Raw genomic sequence first — 17,801 nt, forward strand, 5'->3', positions numbered from 1 at the left:
CAATAATTGTTATATATCAGGCTTTTGTCCTATTTTTAAGAGCAAATCCTGTTCAATTTAATAATTTTTATTATGCATTTGGTTCAACTAAGAATTTGGTTAGCTTTCTTCTCCCCACAATGCCCCTGTAAAAATACAAAAAATAATAAATATATATAACTAAAATAACAAAAATACCTATACATATTGTATGAATATTTCAATAATTTTTTATCGAGACATTTTTTTATATTTTTTATATATATAAACATGAAAATTTTTATGTTCAAATCTGATATAAAAAAAATATGAAATTCAAATACTAGATATTCTCTTAAAAAGGTAAATTCACCCATAAATAAAAAAATTTATATAAGGTTGGGAAATTATGTTGTAGAAGTCAAGTGCACCTAAAAAATCCAGTAGAAATGAATGTTCCAAAGTTGGAAAACCTTCCAATTGATCATCTCGACTTAGATATATATATATATATATATATATATATATATAAAGAAATCAGAGAATTTAAAATCTTAAAAATAATGCATCTTGTAACAAGTTATTTGGATTATCTATTTTCAAGATATTCACGTGCTCATAGATCTATTCGATCTGCATCTTTTTTTTAATTTTAAATTTCATAATTAGGGTTGAACATCCATTTTCAAGCCATGGTAAGATTTTCGACACCGGAACAACTGAAGCAAAATTTAGACACGCGCCTTATTGTATATAGGATAAAGTAGGCACTTGATGCAAACCTTACTCCATAAAATAAAAACATCTAATATACTTTTCAATTTTGAAAATACAGAGTATATTTAAGAAAAATTTATATAATTAACTTTTAAGAGAAAAATAAAACTATTAGGAGAATAATGATTTTGGGTGGGTGATCTAGGGGTGGCAATGGACTCAGACCTGACCTTGGACCTGCTGGGTATACCCGACACGGGTTTGGGAATGAGTCTAGCATTTGGATCCGACGAGTCGGGTCCACGTCTAAAAGTTGGACCCGAACACTATTCGGATCTGGGTCCAACTGGACTCGACCTGTACCCGTAAATCGTTGGAGATACAATACTTTACTTTAAGCCCTAAGCGTTTGGGTATGTTAAGGATCGTATACAATAAGAACTGTAGTTATCTTTAGCTATTAAATGATAAATCAAACGGTTTGAACTCTACTGCCGGGTGATTGTAACCTTGTTACCAATTATATGGGTATATGATGGTTAAAAAGTGGCAAAAAAAAAAAGATGTTCATAGTGAGGGTGGAAATGGACCCGGACCAGAACCAAGACCCGACAGGGTAGACTTGGGACCCAATGAGTATGGGTACGGATATGGGTCTAATTTTTTGACCAGACCAGTTGGATCTTGGTCCAAAGCCTAAACCCTAATACTATTAAGGTCCAGTCCCAAGTCAAGACAGACCCAACTCGTACCCAACCCATTGCCACCGCTAGGGTGTTGTGAAAGAGCTTACTCCCTCGGGATTATAATGTCCATTTACTCCATGTAAGTAAGGAAGAGGTTTATATAGAGTTGAGGCTCTAAACAATCAAATTTGAGCCTACTTAAAAAAAATTCACTAGAAGGGGTTGTTTTGATACCCAAATATCTTCAAATTGATCATCTCGACATCAAGATGCATGAGCATGAGAAAAAAAAATGGATTTCAAGTTTTAGAAATAATGTATTTTGTAACACATTTTTGTACTGTCAATTTTCAAGATTTTCAAGTTTTCATAGATCTGTCGATCGACACTATTTTTGAAGCTTTAAACTTTATAAATAAATATAAAAATATATTTTAAAGCTATCACAAATATTTCTAATATTGAAATCATATTTCTAGATACTATTTAAAGGTAGGTTGTACTTTGATTGTTTAGAGCGTAGGCTCTATACAAACCGCACCTAGTAAGGAAAAAGTTTAAGTAAAGCTTGTTGGACCCGGTGGTGGGTGACACCAAATAGTTAAAAGAACTTGCTAAAAGAAATCTTACTCCCTCGAGAGTATACTGTTCATTTACTCATTTAAGCAGAATACCCGCGCAATGTTAGTTTTTGGACCGTAAATTTTAGAAATTTAATCTATTTAACATTTAAATTCATTCAAAAAAATTTAGGTGTAACACCAATAGACAATAAGATAAAAGAGAGTAGACTTAGATAGATTGTCTATGTATAAAGTATACCCCGTACAACCTTTATTAGAGCATTGCGTTAGTTCAATTAAAAGGCTAAAAAAAGAATTTAGAGGATGTTAAAAAAAGAGTTAAAAAGTCTATTAGAAAAAAGACGTAGTTGAAGTAGATAGAAAATATATGTGAACTTATAGCCTCACTAAAAAGTTTAGCCATTAATAGAACATTATGACAAACCAAAATTAATGAGAAAAAACTATAATTACCATGGATCCATTTAACATAAAGATTTCTCAATAAATAATAATAATAATAAAAATCCTCATTTGACATTTTAAGCGTGAGACCGAGGGAGTAGAAGCAAACTATGCTCGCGAGGGAGCATAGTATATGTGCTCTTAGAACTTTAGAGAGAGAGACCACTAAGATTGTACAGAGAGCACAGAGCCTTAAGCTCTCAATAACCCAAGAAAAGGATAAACCTCTCCAATTGTAGAGAGAGAAAGTCCACCATGCTCTTCCTCTTCCAACCTCCCCATTTGTAGAGAGAGAAACACCGAAGCACAAACCATGCTCCCTAGGCGTCTGCACTGGGAGAGCATGTCTGCCATTCTCCGAGCTCTCCCCACCGTTAAAATCTCCTCCATTAACAACAAAACCACTATTTTGCAACTCCCCTCTCACCCCGTTTATCGTTCTCTCTCCTCTCAAGCAAGAACATTTCGTTCCATTTCAGCTTTGAGTTCCTCAGCAAATTCTATTGCTCAAGAGCTAAAACCAACATTGCCCACCGTTGATTCTCTTGAATGGGTGACCCGAACTGATTTTTGTGGAGAGCTAACTGATGCGGATGTTGGTAAGAGGGTTCGTCTTTGCGGGTGGGTTGCGCTCCATCGAATTCATGGCGCTGTGACTTTCCTTAACTTGAGAGATCACACTGGCATTGTTCAGGTCATTTATATTGCTTCTACTCTATCCCATGCATTTTTATGGTTTTATTGGTTCATGGGAGTATTACTTGTGGTTTTTGGGTTTTGTTATTGGGTTATTTGCTCTGCAACTATTGGGGAATACCGATTTCTTATGTTCTGTCTCTATTTTCTTGGGTTTATGGTGGACTTCCCATTACTCTCTGTCTCTCTCTCTTGTTTTGGTGGAATTAGCTTGTTGGGTTGTGTCATTTTTTGATTGCTCTCTCTCTCTCTCTCCTTCTCCCCTGTTTTTCAGATTACTACTCTGCCTGATGAGTTCCCTGATGCCCATGCTTTGGCAAATAAGCTGAGACTGGAGTACGTAATTGCAGTGGAAGGTGTTGTTCGTTCTCGGCCCTCTGAATCGGTGAACAGAAAGATGAGTACTGGTGGATTGGAGGTATGCTTTTTCTTTAAAAGGCCTCATTTTGTATTCACTATTTGATACTTAGACCTTGAACAAATTATACCCAAACAGAATGGTCGTTGACAATACTAGTGTTTCTCATATAGAGATGACATTGCTTGATGAGAGAGTATTTTAGATTAGTGCATGGCCGAGGTGACTGTGCAATCTCTCTCTTAGTTACGTTTGCTTTACTTGGCCATGGAACTGGAAGGGCTTTGCTGAAATGAAAACTCCAGTCCTCGTAATTTTGCAGAATTATGAATATGTCAATGCCTTTTGAGGGGGTAGTCTCTTTCTACAGATGGTTCACTTCACTTGCTTATGTAGTCCCAAATGGTCATTGGATGTGGTTTCAATCGGGCAATTTTCTTGCAGACATATGCTCTCCTAAATAGACAAATGGGTGCCACATACCCATTAAATTCAGGTTTCAGGTTGATGATTTCCTTGCTTTAGGCAAACAGAGAATTTTCAACAGTCATTGGATGAAAAGTTATCCACTAAATATCTAGCATTTTGTAGTTGATCGATCCATATGTTCACAAATGAAGCGTGGTGAGCAAAAATCTCATCCACCTCTTGTTGGTGATGAGCTGAATCCACCAGAACAAGGAGTTTATGCACAGATTCTCACCACTCTCACATTTTTCCGATATTCATTTACACTTCAAAACGAAATCTTACCTTGGATATGTTTACTTTTTTCTACTGGGAGGATCTAGTTGATCAATTATTTTATTAGTGCTTCTTTGTTCATATTCCTTTATGACAAATGTTACATTTGTGTTTTTCGCAATAGAAAATATACATGTAGCATTGTCTGAGAAGCTCCATATGATATGGTAACATTCTGTAATTGGTAGAAGACTGATAATTAAGAAAATTCACTTCTGTAATCTCTGTTCTGAGAGAAATTTTGAAGTGTATTCTTATATCAAAAAACTCCCTTACTCAGATTGCAGCAGAGTCTATAAATCTATTGAATTCTGTTCGGTCAGCCTTGCCATTTTTAGTTACTGTTGCTGATGATGCAAAAGATATAGTCACAGAGGAAATTCGCCTAAGGTAATCAACATGTTAGGGCTAAATCTCGTTAAGTCTATTGTATTCATTGTCTTTAAAACTGCAGATATCTTTTGTTTAGCTTTGACCTTTGACCTAGAGGTTTTGCATCATTCTTTTGGATAGTGTTGAGTATAATTATTGTAATTTGAAGACCACTGAGAAGCATACAAGTCAGGAAATGATAACACATTTGAATTGGAACTCTAATATTTGAATTCTAACAGTTAACACTTTCATAAAAAAAATATATATATTTGACTAATCTTTGACTCCCCCATTTGTCCCACAGATTCTGTCATTCTTTTCTGCATGCTAACTGGAAACTGTCATTAAGCTTGTCGAGGAAATTATTGATAAATGTTGAAACTTTTGGGGAATGTCTATTTGGATTATGCATAAAAGAAAAGAAAAAAACAGAGTAACTTCGATTGCATCTTTTTTTGGACAAAAAGTACTCCAATCGTTATCACAATAAGATGTATGATTAAGTTAATAGTTTCCATTTTCCAAAGGGCAATGGCAAACTTATGCATAAAGCGAGGCTCACATTGATGTGGTATCAGTTAAGGAAGAATACTGGATGTATGCCAGGATTGTTGATTTCTTCGACGTTCTAGGTGTGTGCAAACATTTTGTCTATTTTTTGAACTTTCTAATGTAATTTCTTTTTCCTTATTACTTTCTTTGTTTGAATTGTGATGCCTTCCTCTTATTCTCTTAGTAATGTAGGGCAATAAGCTATTGAGTTCCACTCTGTTAGCTGTTCTCTCTAGAAATGTTCAAGGCTATTTGCTGTTTATTCTGATGTAATGACCATTTAGTAGGTTGTTATTTTTTGTAATCTTTCCATCTAGTTGGGCACTTTGTCATTCTATTGTGATGGACGATCTTGATTGAGTTTAAAATCTAGGTGTTGTATTTAAGCATACACTTATTTCGCAATCATGCTAGATACCGATGCCTTGATTTGCGCCGACAGCAGATGCATTCCAACCTAAAGTTGCGGCATAAAGTTATTAAGGTCATCAGGCAATACCTAGAGGATGTACTTGGCTTTGTGGAGGTATATATGATGGATAATCTAAAGGTTACCTAATTTTATGCTACGACTTGTGTGAAATTCTTCTTATATACTTTTTAGTTATCTTCCTGTTTCCCCATTTTTTTGCCTTTTCCATGCTGGGCTGGTATTAGTCAAATCTTTCATGAATCCTTTCTTTTTTGTGATTTCATTGATCTTGACATTGACATGCTATTATGGCTGTAATGTAGATTGAAACTCCTTTACTATCCAGATCCACACCCGAAGGTGCTCGGGATTATCTTGTGCCCTCACGAGTTCAGGTATCCTCTTTCTGTTGTCTATTTGTGTCTCGTCAAAGATACGTAAAGTTGGGACAATATCTGGGTGATATTTTGAGAACATGTGTTTAACCACAAGAACTATTCTTTTAGCTCTTCTAAAAGTCGTATTTAGAAATTTGGTGTGTTGTTGGTTTTGGTGAAAGAAACCTTGAGGCTTGTTCTAATGGGTTTCAGGGGTTGTCAATGGAATGCTCTTTTAGGTTGTTCAAATGTAGGCTGATGTGAATGAGGCCTTGGCTAGTATGCATAAATTTTAAATAGAGTTTTGTGGGACTTCAAATTGTTGAGGGGGGCGCTTTAAATTATTTATTGCCTAATGTAGTTATATTTAGGAATGGATTGGGTCTATTCTATTGCTGGCCATCGTAGTTTTTTAACGTTTCCTTGGCTTTTAACCATCTTTTGATTTTCTGTCTTTGATTTGCTTTCATCAATTTTATTCAAAGATGTGCAAACCTGTCGTTATCAGATGCTTACTGTGCACGCAATGACTATGACAGCACATGTGCATGTCATAACTATGACAGCTATGCTTATTTGTTATCATCCATTTTTGGATTTTTATCTGTTTTTTGGTCTTAATCCATGTTATCTTTGGTAATCATATTTTCTATTTATCAAGAATGTTCGAATCTTTTCGGGATATGTATCAGTAGCTTGCATGGCTGATTTATTTTGGTGTTCTTTTTCAAGCCAGGGACATTCTATGCTTTACCTCAGAGCCCTCAGTTGTTCAAGCAAATGTTAATGGTTTCTGGCTTTGACAAGTACTATCAAATAGCAAGGTTTTTCTCTTGTTTTGCGTAATAGTTTTCTGTCCATACTTCTTTTATTTTATTGCTACAGACCTTTTTATTATCAGTACAAGGAAAACATGCATGTGGCTAATTATTGCCTGTTAAATATTATTTGGGTAGATAGATAGTATCTTGGATATAATATATGCATGATTTCCAAATCTTTATTTTGGTTCACTTTTATAATCATTTTTGCAACTTTCAGGTGTTTTCGAGATGAGGACCTGAGGGCAGATAGACAGCCAGAGTTTACCCAGCTAGATATGGAATTGGCTTTTACACCTTTAGAGGACATGCTGAATCTCAATGAAAATTTAATAAGACATGTCAGTTCTTTGACTGCTGATGATTAGAAATTTGGTCCAGTAATAATGGAGATTTTTTCTCTGGGCACTTTTTTGTTAACTTCTCAACTAGAGTTGATGTGTTGAATCCTTATGGCAGGTATTTCAAGAAATTAAAGGAATCCAACTTCCAAAACCTTTTCCACGTATCACATATGATGAAGCTATGAGCTGTTATGGATCAGACAAGCCAGATCTTCGCTTTGACATGAAGCTGAGAGATGTAAGTCTGCTAATAGTATAACATGGTTTTTGAGTTGTCACATTTCTCCTTTCAGCTTCCGGAAAGGTTTTGTTTCCTTGGAAATTAGCATATCTTTGAAAAGTTTCCTGCAAGATTTCTGAAGCTTATTTAGCTGAAGACCCCCTGTATGGCATTTAATGCTAGTGGACTCATGGTTTTACAAGCATCCATTAATTAAACTGTGTGATTGATATCACAAAATACAGGCCTGCTTATATGAGATAAAGCTAAGGCAAAATAAACCAATAGAATGGTAGAAATTGTAATGAAATATGTGCATGTGCGTGTATTATTGTATTTAGACACATAATGAGATAATGGTTCATTTCTTTATAACATGCTGCCTTCAACTCATTTGTAACAGTATATGTAACTATATAGAATATTACAATTAGATGAGCTATGCATTAGCATAGAAAAAGAAAAATAAATGTGTTACGTACTCACATTGACTGAGTTGCCTTGATTAATAAAATAGGCTGATCGGGTTCTAGAGAAATGATCAGGAAACACCCTTGGCTTCATCAATAGGGTTCTTGCTTCCACCTCAGTGGAATCGGAATCTCCAATTGGGATGGTATAGTTACTCAACAGTGATTCTTTTGTAAGCTCTCACTTTTGTCCGTAGAGGTTGGGGGGGGGGGGGGGGGGGGGGGATGAGGGGCAAGAGGGAGATGATTTTGAAGAAGTGAAGCATTACCCTCATCATTTTCATTTAGGTTATATATAGTCTTACAACGACACTATTATCCATGGTATTACATAATCCTCTTGGTGTTAATGAACAAAGCAGAAAACTGCAGTTCCATATGCACACACACACACTCTATGCTACACTTCTCCCCAAAGGATTCCTATTAGAGCTGCTGTCACTTGTTGATTTTATAGTCCCTATTGATGATTTAAAACACCAGTTATGTTTGGAGCTCATGATTTTGTCAAGTCGTACCAAGGTTCATTCTGGCGCCAATACCTTCATAATTCTTTTGTGACTAGGGTCCATGAGCATTGCATCTAAGGTGTTTACCTTTGAAGATCCCACATCTTCTCCAACTACCCTTATTAAAGATTTCTAGTGGCAGGTTACACACCCACTATCGTGAAGGGAGGCTATCATCTCGGGGATAACTATAAACTAACAATTGGTCTGGAAAGAAACTTGAGACCACTTTAGACTTACCATGAGTGAGTGGATGAATCGATCATTTCTTCATTCTCTATGTACAAAAATTGTTATTTGGAAGCTGGAACCTGTGGTGCCGAATGTGGTCCCCCTTGTCCTACATCGTCATTTGCCCAGAGCCCAACACCATTTTGCGGGTTGTGCTACCCTAGATCAAGCAATTTGGAGGGGATTTAATCCCATTGCTTTTTATAAAGTATGAAAGAATGGCTTGAAAAAAACCCCTTGGCAATCCCATTTCTGAATCATCTTATCCGTATTGAGTCTCAATGGAAGCCCTACTTTTAGCAGCTAGTGAATTACAACAGTCAGCACACTTTCATGCCTATGATTCCCCTAATTTATCATACATCATGAATTCCCCTCCAATTAAAATAAATCCATGATCTTAACCCATGGTTCAGAGATAATCCCGATTAACCTGCAAAACAAACTTTAGAAACCCTATCCTTGCACTTCATGTTATCCAAGAACTAATCCAAATTCTTCTGATGACCATATGCAATGCTAATGATGTCCTTATCCTGTCTCATTGTAACCTTGGTTACTGTAGATGATGCATTTCCTCTAAATCCCCCTAAATCCTTCTATCTTTATAGCCACATACCGAGCATTGCCATATTGAAGCCTCTTTGGACCTCTCCTTACGTAATGGAATTTGTGCTCCTTTATTGCACCATATCTCTGCAGTAAAACTCCTACTGTGTTCTTTCATGCTTTGAAGGATTTGGAACAAGGACATGATGCACCTATATTGGCCAGAATGGTCTTGATAAGATCATTGAGATGATCATCCCAACAAAAAAAAAAAAAAATTGACTCTGGCATAGTGCACCTCTTGTCACCAGATCCCTTAGTGCACTTCTATGTATCCATGTTTAACATTCCGCTCCCAGGTTTGACAGGCAGTTTGAGGAACTTACGCAGCTACTAGCTATGGATTCCACAGCTTAGCCTAATAAGAATAGTAGCTTTTGAGCCTCTATCCTCTACTCTTCTCTAGGACCAGCTGATCCTTCCCTTCCCCGCATTTTCCAACCTTAATAACTCTAAGAGGTACTGTACATTCCCTTAAGATATGGAAGGTCATAGATCCATTTAACTTCTTTCGTATCCCAACTCTCCAACTTTACCATTGTTCACCCAATCTCAGTCATGTTTTATCAGCTAGAATATCCAACCACAGACTTGGTGGTGAATATAACTCATTTCTAAGTCGGATAAACTTGCCAATTCAATTCTACTCAGCCTCTAGGAGGGTTTTATATATGTAAATTTCAAGGTGTGGCTGAGATTTTCCTTTTATATAGTTTTCTTTATTGATTTGACCAATGAACGCTCTCCTTTATCCTGTTAACATTGTCGTATGCTTGATTAACAAGCTGAGTTTGTTTCCCATAATTGACAACTTGGTTGTTTCAATTTTTTTACACAAATTTAAAAAACTTGCCAAGTTTTTCCAAATTTATGTTTTGACCTAGTGAATCAAAGTGATTTTGGCAAAGACCTAGTCAGTCTTCAATCGAGTTTCCAAATACTTTTCTTGTATCCAAAAGGAGACAAGGCCCCCCCAATATTCTTGAACCTAAAATGAGATGAGACCTGTCCAGTCCCCTCTGTATCCAGTTGGGCAGGGTTAGAGTTTAAAATGTCCATTTCGAGTCAAATTTGGAAAGTTGCTTCATAGTTTCTGATAAAGAGGAAGTCATCCAACTGTAACCATATGGTCCATATCTATATAAGGCCTGTAATAAAATATATTGAATGACTAGCATAAATGATAATGCTATTCGACTTGTTAGTGGCATAAATTGAACTAGATCTCTTCGAAAGATTTGAAGCCTGAAAAATTAGCGTATTTTTATCTTGTTATTATGTGTTTGTGTAACCAAGCACTTGCAAACACAAGTAAATGGAGTATTTGATCTAGTCTAGTATGTAATTATATTCTTTGCACATTATGATCATATTCTTTATTCATCATGTATAGTTTACAATGCACACTTTTGTAATTTAAACTACAATTAGAAATTTGCTGCCATTATGATACCACTACTTTTATGTTATTCGTCTCAAGAGTAGAACTTAAAGGCTTTATTTGTTTTTCCTATTTTATTTCTGGATTATCTTCTCCTTATCTAGCTAATATTTAGTGACAACTAATCCCTTGCCAGGTATATAAAGGTCGGAGCGCATCTTTTATCTGGAGGATTTTGTGTTTCCTTTTACATTCAATGTTTATATAAAACTATAAACATGTTTCTGTTGCTTTACATATTATTGGGGATTTTTTTGATCAATTTCTTATGGATATTTCAGGTGGGATATTTATTTTTGGAGTGCTCTTTCAAAGTTTTTGCTGATTGCTTGGCATGTGGGGGGCTTGTAAAGTCATTATGCGTTCCTTGTGGTGCAATTAAATACTCAAACACAAGCTTAAAAAAGGGGGAGGTCTACAGTGAAGCAATTAAATCTGGAGCTAAGGGTTTACCTTTTCTCAAGGTTTTGGATGGTGGTAAAGGACTAGAAAAAATGATTTTAAATTTGGATTTCCTCTACCCATTCATGTCGACGCATCTTGAAATTTAATGTATATGTATACTTCCATTAACTAATCCCAAGGCATATATTTCTTTCATTAATCATGACAGTGACGATAACCTTTTGTAAAATGCTTAGGAGAGCTCGAGGGGATTCCTGCTTTGGTATCGAGCCTGGATCATGCAGCCAAAGAGAAATTAGTGAAACTTTGCTCTGCAAACTCTGGAGATTTGATTTTGTTTGCTGTGGGTTCTCAGGCAGCAGTGAATAAGACACTTGACCGGCTAAGAACATTTGTAGCCCATGATCTAGAGATGGTTGACCATGTAAGCTATTGAGTTAGTTTGTTCTTAGTTCAGAATTTCACTCTATGATCTGATGGACTATGGAAAGCAATTGTTCACTGGGTTGATTGACATCCACTGAAATGATGGATGGTGATCAGGAGAAAGTGGTATCCATGAGAAATGGATATAAACCCAAAGTTTGTTCCCACTCTTTCTACAATTGTCGATTTTATTGGACGGTAATGATCCCTGTGGACTAAGATTTTCCATCATCCATCAGGTATACTTTCCCTTTTCCTAGTTTCATCTGCTTCCGCTGAACTCTAATTTGAATAAATGGGTATATGGAGAATAATACGTAATTATGCATTGGATTCTATCTCCTGGGGCTTGGTGGTTATGGTGCAAGGGCCCCACAAAACACTCAAGGTTGGAAACCTTGTAGACCTTCTCAATCAAAATGAAAATGGTTATGCATTGTTTTGTGGTGGTTAAAGTCAAGAGTTACTCTGATTCCTAAAAGTGCCTGTGATATGGGTTTATTTTTTTGAAATGGCTGATGTGAAGATATTGCTATTTTCTTTTCTTCTATTTAGATGAGCTCTTGAAGTTTTGGCAACCAAAGTAAGGGGTCTTTTAGATCTGGTATTTTCTTTCTGTAATAAAAATTTGAAGTGAAGAAGAATGCAACTGTGAATACCATAGTGTTTTCAATGTAATAGCCAAATAACTAACCTGTAGAAAAAATTCTTTCTCTAGATCCTGAGAAAGAAAAGAATTATGTGGGCTTGTTGGTGCATGTCACTTCCAATGTTCACTCAATTTTGATCGTATTTGAAAATGGGGGGTATTTCTTTTCATGATTTTCCCTTTCCTTCCTTTTTTTTTGCCCTTTTTATTGATAATTAGTTCATGAAATCCAATTGTTCAACTTAGTTGGTTTCTGGAGATAGTTTAGAAAATAATATAATATATTTTTCCTTTTTTTTGTTTTTGGATTTTATTTTCCAGTCATTGCACTCAATATTGTGGGTAACGGACTTTCCTATGTTTGAGTGGAACAGCTCTGAGCAGAGATTTGAGGTAAGGACATTCTTAGGTTTTCATTCTTAATTATCTTTTGTCTTTAGGCACTAAACTCCATATCGCGGAGTTGGTAGAATTCATCCCTTCTTACTCAGGGAATATCTTGAGGTCCATCAATATAACCAACACTGTTATCAGAAAGAGGAAAAGTAGAATGTTACTGAATCCAAGCTAAACTGAGCAGCCTATGTCCAGTTCAAACAGAATTAGGGTCTGCAGCAACCTAAGATGGTTTTTTTTTTCTAAGAATTCTAAAATGGCTTCGTTGAGGGTTCTCCTTTTTTGTTTTTTTTATCCAAAGACAAGTGAGAGGAATGGATCCCAGATAGTGATTGGTTCCACAAGCCTTCTCATTGGTGAGGATTGCTTTTTCCCTTTTTGTTGATTTGAGTGGTGGGGTCCTATTGAAAGGCATGTATATCCTTGGAGGAATTTCAAGGCCATGTGACGGGCCATTACCTAATATTGGAAATTATACTATGGACTTTGGAAAAATCATGATCCATTTGTCATTAATGAATGGAAAATAAGACCCACTAAAAATTACAACCTGCAATATTGGTCCAACTCTCTGTTCACCTTCCATCATGTTGATGGATTGTGATGAACCCAAATGGCTTACGGTTTTTCATGCTATTAGGATGCATAGATGAAGATTTGATAGATTGGTGGTGCAAATGAGGGATTACCATAGCTTCTCTGTTTTTCTTATACATGATGGATTGTCATATATATTTATTTGTAACCACCCAAAAAGAATCTGTTTATTTGTTTTGCAGGCCCTGCACCACCCTTTTACTGCACCAAACCCCAAGGATTTGGATGATCTCTCTACTGCTAGTGCTTTGGCTTATGATTTGGTCTACAATGGAGTCGAGGTATTCTCAATCTCTTCCTAAAAATCAAAATTAGATTAACCCAAGAAAAGTTCCAATTGTACTGATGACTTCGTTTTATGGGTGGTCAATTGTGAACCAGGTCGGAGGTGGGAGCTTGAGGATCTATAAAAGGGAGATTCAAGAAAAGGTTTTGGAATTTGTTGGCATTTCTCCTATACAGGTATGTAAAAAAGGATGGAGATTGGGAACAGGATAACTAGAAGGCTATGTAGAGAGACACTGATTGCGAATTTTTTCTAGAATGATTAGGATCACAACTTTTGAAATATAGAAAGCCTTGTTGCATCTGGTGAATTTCTTTATCCATGATGACTTAGTTGGAGTTTGGTATAGCTGGCTAAATTAAATATTTCTGAATTACATTACCATTTGGTGCTGGAATACTTGTTTTCTATCTCTATATTTTAAGTGTTCATCTTTTAAGCATTTATATATTGGGAATTTTAGCACTGGAAACCAATTTGGGTTATTTTCTTGGATAGTTACTCTGGTGATAGTTTTCTGGTGGTGAGTGAAATTCCCCTGCTTTTCTGTTAGCAATAGTGGGTTTCCTATTCAGTTAATTTTCTCTCTCCCATCCATCTATTTTTTAAAGTTGGCTGAGCCAGCTTTAGAAGTAAATATAAAGCTGGCTCATGCCTTAACTCGGTATTCTTTATTTACTGACATGCTCTTCATTGTCATTTTTCTTGATGTTTTCTTTCTGATGATAAACTTTTTTGTCTGAAATAAAAAAGTAAAAGAAGATGCTCATGACAGTAGGTGCACTACAAAACAAAGAAAATCATACTTTCTAAAAAACGATCATATGGACTGATAGGATGCTATCATCCTTTAGTGAATCACCTTAAACTTCAGCTCATCGTATTATGTGCCACCTTGCTTTGGCATGTCTTTTTAAAGTCCGAAATGTTTGGGGTTTCTTGGGCAAGTTCAGATACTAGAAAACTTGGAATTATTTGATCCTTCCCTCTCTGCTATTTGACCTTTAAAGGTGCCATCCTTCTTTCCTTTCCTCTAGATACTAGAAACACGGAATTGAGTTTACTCCTACTCAAATGACCCATTTAAATTACCCAAACTTCAATTGGTTGTGATAAATTATTTTCCCTACCCCTCCTGTTTTTTAACTTCATCTATTTCTGTAATTGGTATCACATTTGTTTTGTAGTCACAGTTTCATCTATTTCTGCAATTGGTGCCCATTCGATCACATTTGTTTTCTGCAGATCTAGCACATTTGTTTTGTAGTTACATTCTCCTCCCACACACCACACGTTCACACTCTTTTGCACTGCATGAGTATTCTGTTTTCTGCATCATTCGAGAACTACTTTGTTGGTAAAACATTTTTTTTTGTTTTTCTTTCCAAATTCTTTTTTATAGTATGTTAATTTTTATGATTCATTATTGGAATACAAGTTTCACCTTTGATTTCATATTATATATGTTGTAGCAGAAGGTATAAATGTAATACTAGTGCAGTGGTATTTTAACCTGTTTATCCGTGCAGGCCAAAGAAAAGTTTGGCTATCTTTTAGAGGCTTTGGACATGGGGGCTCCACCGCATGGTACGTGAGTACTAGATAATCCTCAAGCCTTTAACTCTATTAAAGACACCTATAAAGATCACATGATTAGAGTTTCTCAAAAAAGGAAAAAGATAAGAGGATTAGAGAATTAGAAATCTCGCTCCAGTAGTCTAGAGGTGTAAAATCTCTCTCTCTGATTGTCTTTGAGACCAATTTTTATTGGTGTGGACTTAGATCCATAGTTGTATTCTCTACAGTCCCTTGCACCCTGTAACATCTTTGACACATTAAAATCGATTATCATATTCCATATTTAGAGTGGATCCATGAAAATTAACCTGAACAACAGAAGACGAGCCAGAAAAAATCATTAAACATGAGAGAGAGAGAGAGAGAGAGAGAGAGATCCGTTCTTCAACTAATGCATTGAAAAAGTTTTTGAAGTAGGGTGTCATGTCCCATTAAGTGAAGTCCTATGGAGAACTATCGGTCTGTTTGGATGATTATCATTCTCACTACACCAGGACGAAAGAAAGCCAAAATGTAGGAGGCCACAATGCATAACGCAAAAAACAAGATTTCTTATTTCTTGATTATCACAAACTTGACCTTTTTGACTTTATGAGATGAATGTGTATCTGGGCTTTAATGGGAAAATTTTCATTAACATTTGCAGGAGGGATTGCTTATGGATTAGATAGACTCGTTATGCTCTTGGCTGGTGCAAGTTCCATAAGAGATGTTATTGCATTCCCTAAGACCACAACTGCCCAATGTGCTCTCACAAAGGCACCTTCCGAAGTTGATCCCCAACAGTTGGTAGATCTTTCTTTTCCCTCTTAAACTAAGGGAAATTAAATCCGTCAAGGATGAAAGAGAAGAAAATAGAATCTTTTGCTGATTCTAATATTTGGAGGTCATGTGTTATGATAGTTATTTGCGATATTCACATAATTTATGTGGGAAATCAAAGGCATTTAGGCTTATTTGGATGTATTTGTTATCATTAATAATTTGCTGTCGAATAAAAGTAATCATGATAATGAATTATTTGTTGACTGATGGTGTCCATTATACAATCATTTGAAATAAAGTTTTAGTTTGTTTTTTGCATAAGTGAATCTCTTTGGAAAACTGTTTTACTTGGTACAACTTTATCTGGTTGGTGCATTTTTTTCCTAGGGCGGAGAGCAAAATAATAGTGCTCGTTTTCTCCGTGTCGAAACCGCCATTCTCTGTCTAAATCGCCTTATTCTCGAAAACATAATTACTTGCTTTGAACTCCATTGCTCTCTCTCCAAACACTAGTACTTTCTCCCTTTCTCTAAAATTCCTTATTCATATCCTTTCTCCTTTCAAATCACCTAATCAATAAAAGAGGGAAATAAGAGATGAGGGGTATGATGAAATCTTTAAGGGTTTTTTTATGCCACTTGAAAAAAAAGCGGAAAGAAGGTGCGGATGGAGGGTCTACCGTAAAATAATATGAGGAATTGGGGTTCTGTATGAACAACAGTAATAATTATTATTATTATTAATTTTGTTGGATAATTTGCCCACCACATTTTACTTTAACTTTTCTACTAGTTTGGATACACTAGTTATCACTGGTAACTTACTATTTTACTAAAGTTAAACTTAATATCGAGCTATGGGTTGTTGGCTGTGTATATCACAAAGTTATTTGATTAAACTTAGAGCTAGTTTTACCTATAATTTTATCTTTTCTAAAAGCTGTTTCTATTTAAACAAAGTTGTTTGTAAACATCATCACTAAAAAGTTAAATAATTAAAGGGTACGGTTTCTATAAGGTTGCAACTTTAAATAATCCAATTAAGGCACACCTCCAAATTTTATCATAACATGTAATTTTGGTGTAAAAAATTCTTAAGATTATCTTAAAATCTATTTTCACCTCTAATTAGAAAAATTTAAACTTAAAAAATGGTTAAAATCAAGGAAATCTATAAACATATAAAAATCTTGAAAATGGACGGTCTAGATACTATATTACATGATGCATTATTTTTTGGACTCAAAATATTATTTTTTTATTTGTATTGATACATCATGATCAATTAGAGGGTTTTTCAATATTAAAACAACATTATCCGATAGATTTTTGAGGTGCAGCTTTAATTCTACATTTTAAGGTTGCAACTTTATATAAACTTTTTTGATATTTAAATAATATAATACAAGATAGTTATGAAACAGCTAACAAAATAACATTATTTAGATTCATTTAAGATAAGATAATATATTCAAGATAAGATTAATTCTCATCTAGAGAGGTTCTTAAACTTCTCAAGTTGCAAACGTAAAGGTCAAGTGGCCATACGGTATAGCAAGCTTCACTTAAAGCCAAGAAGAGACATCTTGGGTTCAAGGACGACGGGCTGTGTTTCATGCGCATAGAGCCGAGGCATCAAATTAAAGCCCACTTTAAAAATTTAACTAGAAGAGGTGTTGTTTTGATGCTCAAATATCCTCAAATTGATCATCTTGAATTGAACTCTTTGATAAAATAATTGTGCCCTACATACTTCTTCTCGATATCAAAATAGAGGAAAATTGAGAGAGAGATAAACTCTTTGAAAAAATAATTGTGGTGGTTCTTTCGTATATATAATGGTAATACAATGGTGTAATATACACTTTTCTATTTTGTTACATGCAACATACTTCCCTATTTTGTTACATGCAACATACTTCCCTATTTTGTTACAAGCAATATGCTAGATTTTCAAATTTTCATAGATCTATTTGCTCTGCATTGTTTTTTAAGCTTTAAGTTTTATAATTAAATATGAAAATATACTTTAAGTCTATCATAAAGATTTTCAGTATTGAAACCACATTTTTATTTGAAAGTGTGCTTTAATTTGGTTTAGAGCGTCGACCCTATACAAACTGAACCCATAAAAATATGATGACCTGTTCTA

At 35.2% G+C, this 17,801-nt stretch overlaps 1 protein-coding gene across 25 annotated transcripts; it reads left to right on the top strand.

Annotated features, from left to right (window-relative positions):
• The first annotated feature begins 2,545 nt into the window (after nt 1-2,545).
• Nucleotides 2,546-15,968, top strand: LOC18442487 (tRNA synthetase class II (D, K and N) family protein). Of its 25 annotated transcripts, none has more exons than XR_016047057.1 (15): nt 2,546-3,083; nt 3,360-3,503; nt 4,468-4,577; nt 5,529-5,640; nt 5,850-5,921; nt 6,636-6,727; nt 6,945-7,065; nt 7,184-7,306; nt 10,830-11,025; nt 11,190-11,618; nt 12,350-12,421; nt 13,204-13,302; nt 13,403-13,483; nt 14,837-14,898; nt 15,532-15,968. XR_016047057.1 is itself a non-coding variant. In XM_088855129.1 (15 exons), the coding sequence occupies exons 1-15, from the start codon at nt 2,703-2,705 to the stop codon at nt 15,554-15,556; spliced, it is 1,878 nt and encodes a 625-aa protein (XP_088711255.1). In that variant the 5' UTR covers nt 2,546-2,702; the 3' UTR covers nt 15,557-15,968. The 25 variants fall into 25 exon arrangements, 19 of the variants coding, with proteins under 19 accessions (XP_088711255.1, XP_006852765.1, XP_088711256.1 ...); XR_016047056.1 differs by having other exon boundaries at nt 14,837-14,894; XR_016047059.1 differs by having other exon boundaries at nt 10,830-11,012; nt 14,837-14,894.
• Nucleotides 15,969-17,801: the final 1,833 nt, after the last annotated feature.

The sequence above is a fragment of the Amborella trichopoda genome, chromosome 13 (assembly GCF_054954075.1).
Source record: "Amborella trichopoda isolate Santa Cruz 75 chromosome 13, AtrichopodaSantaCruz75HAP2 v2.0, whole genome shotgun sequence".
NCBI lineage: Eukaryota > Viridiplantae > Streptophyta > Magnoliopsida > Amborellales > Amborellaceae > Amborella > Amborella trichopoda.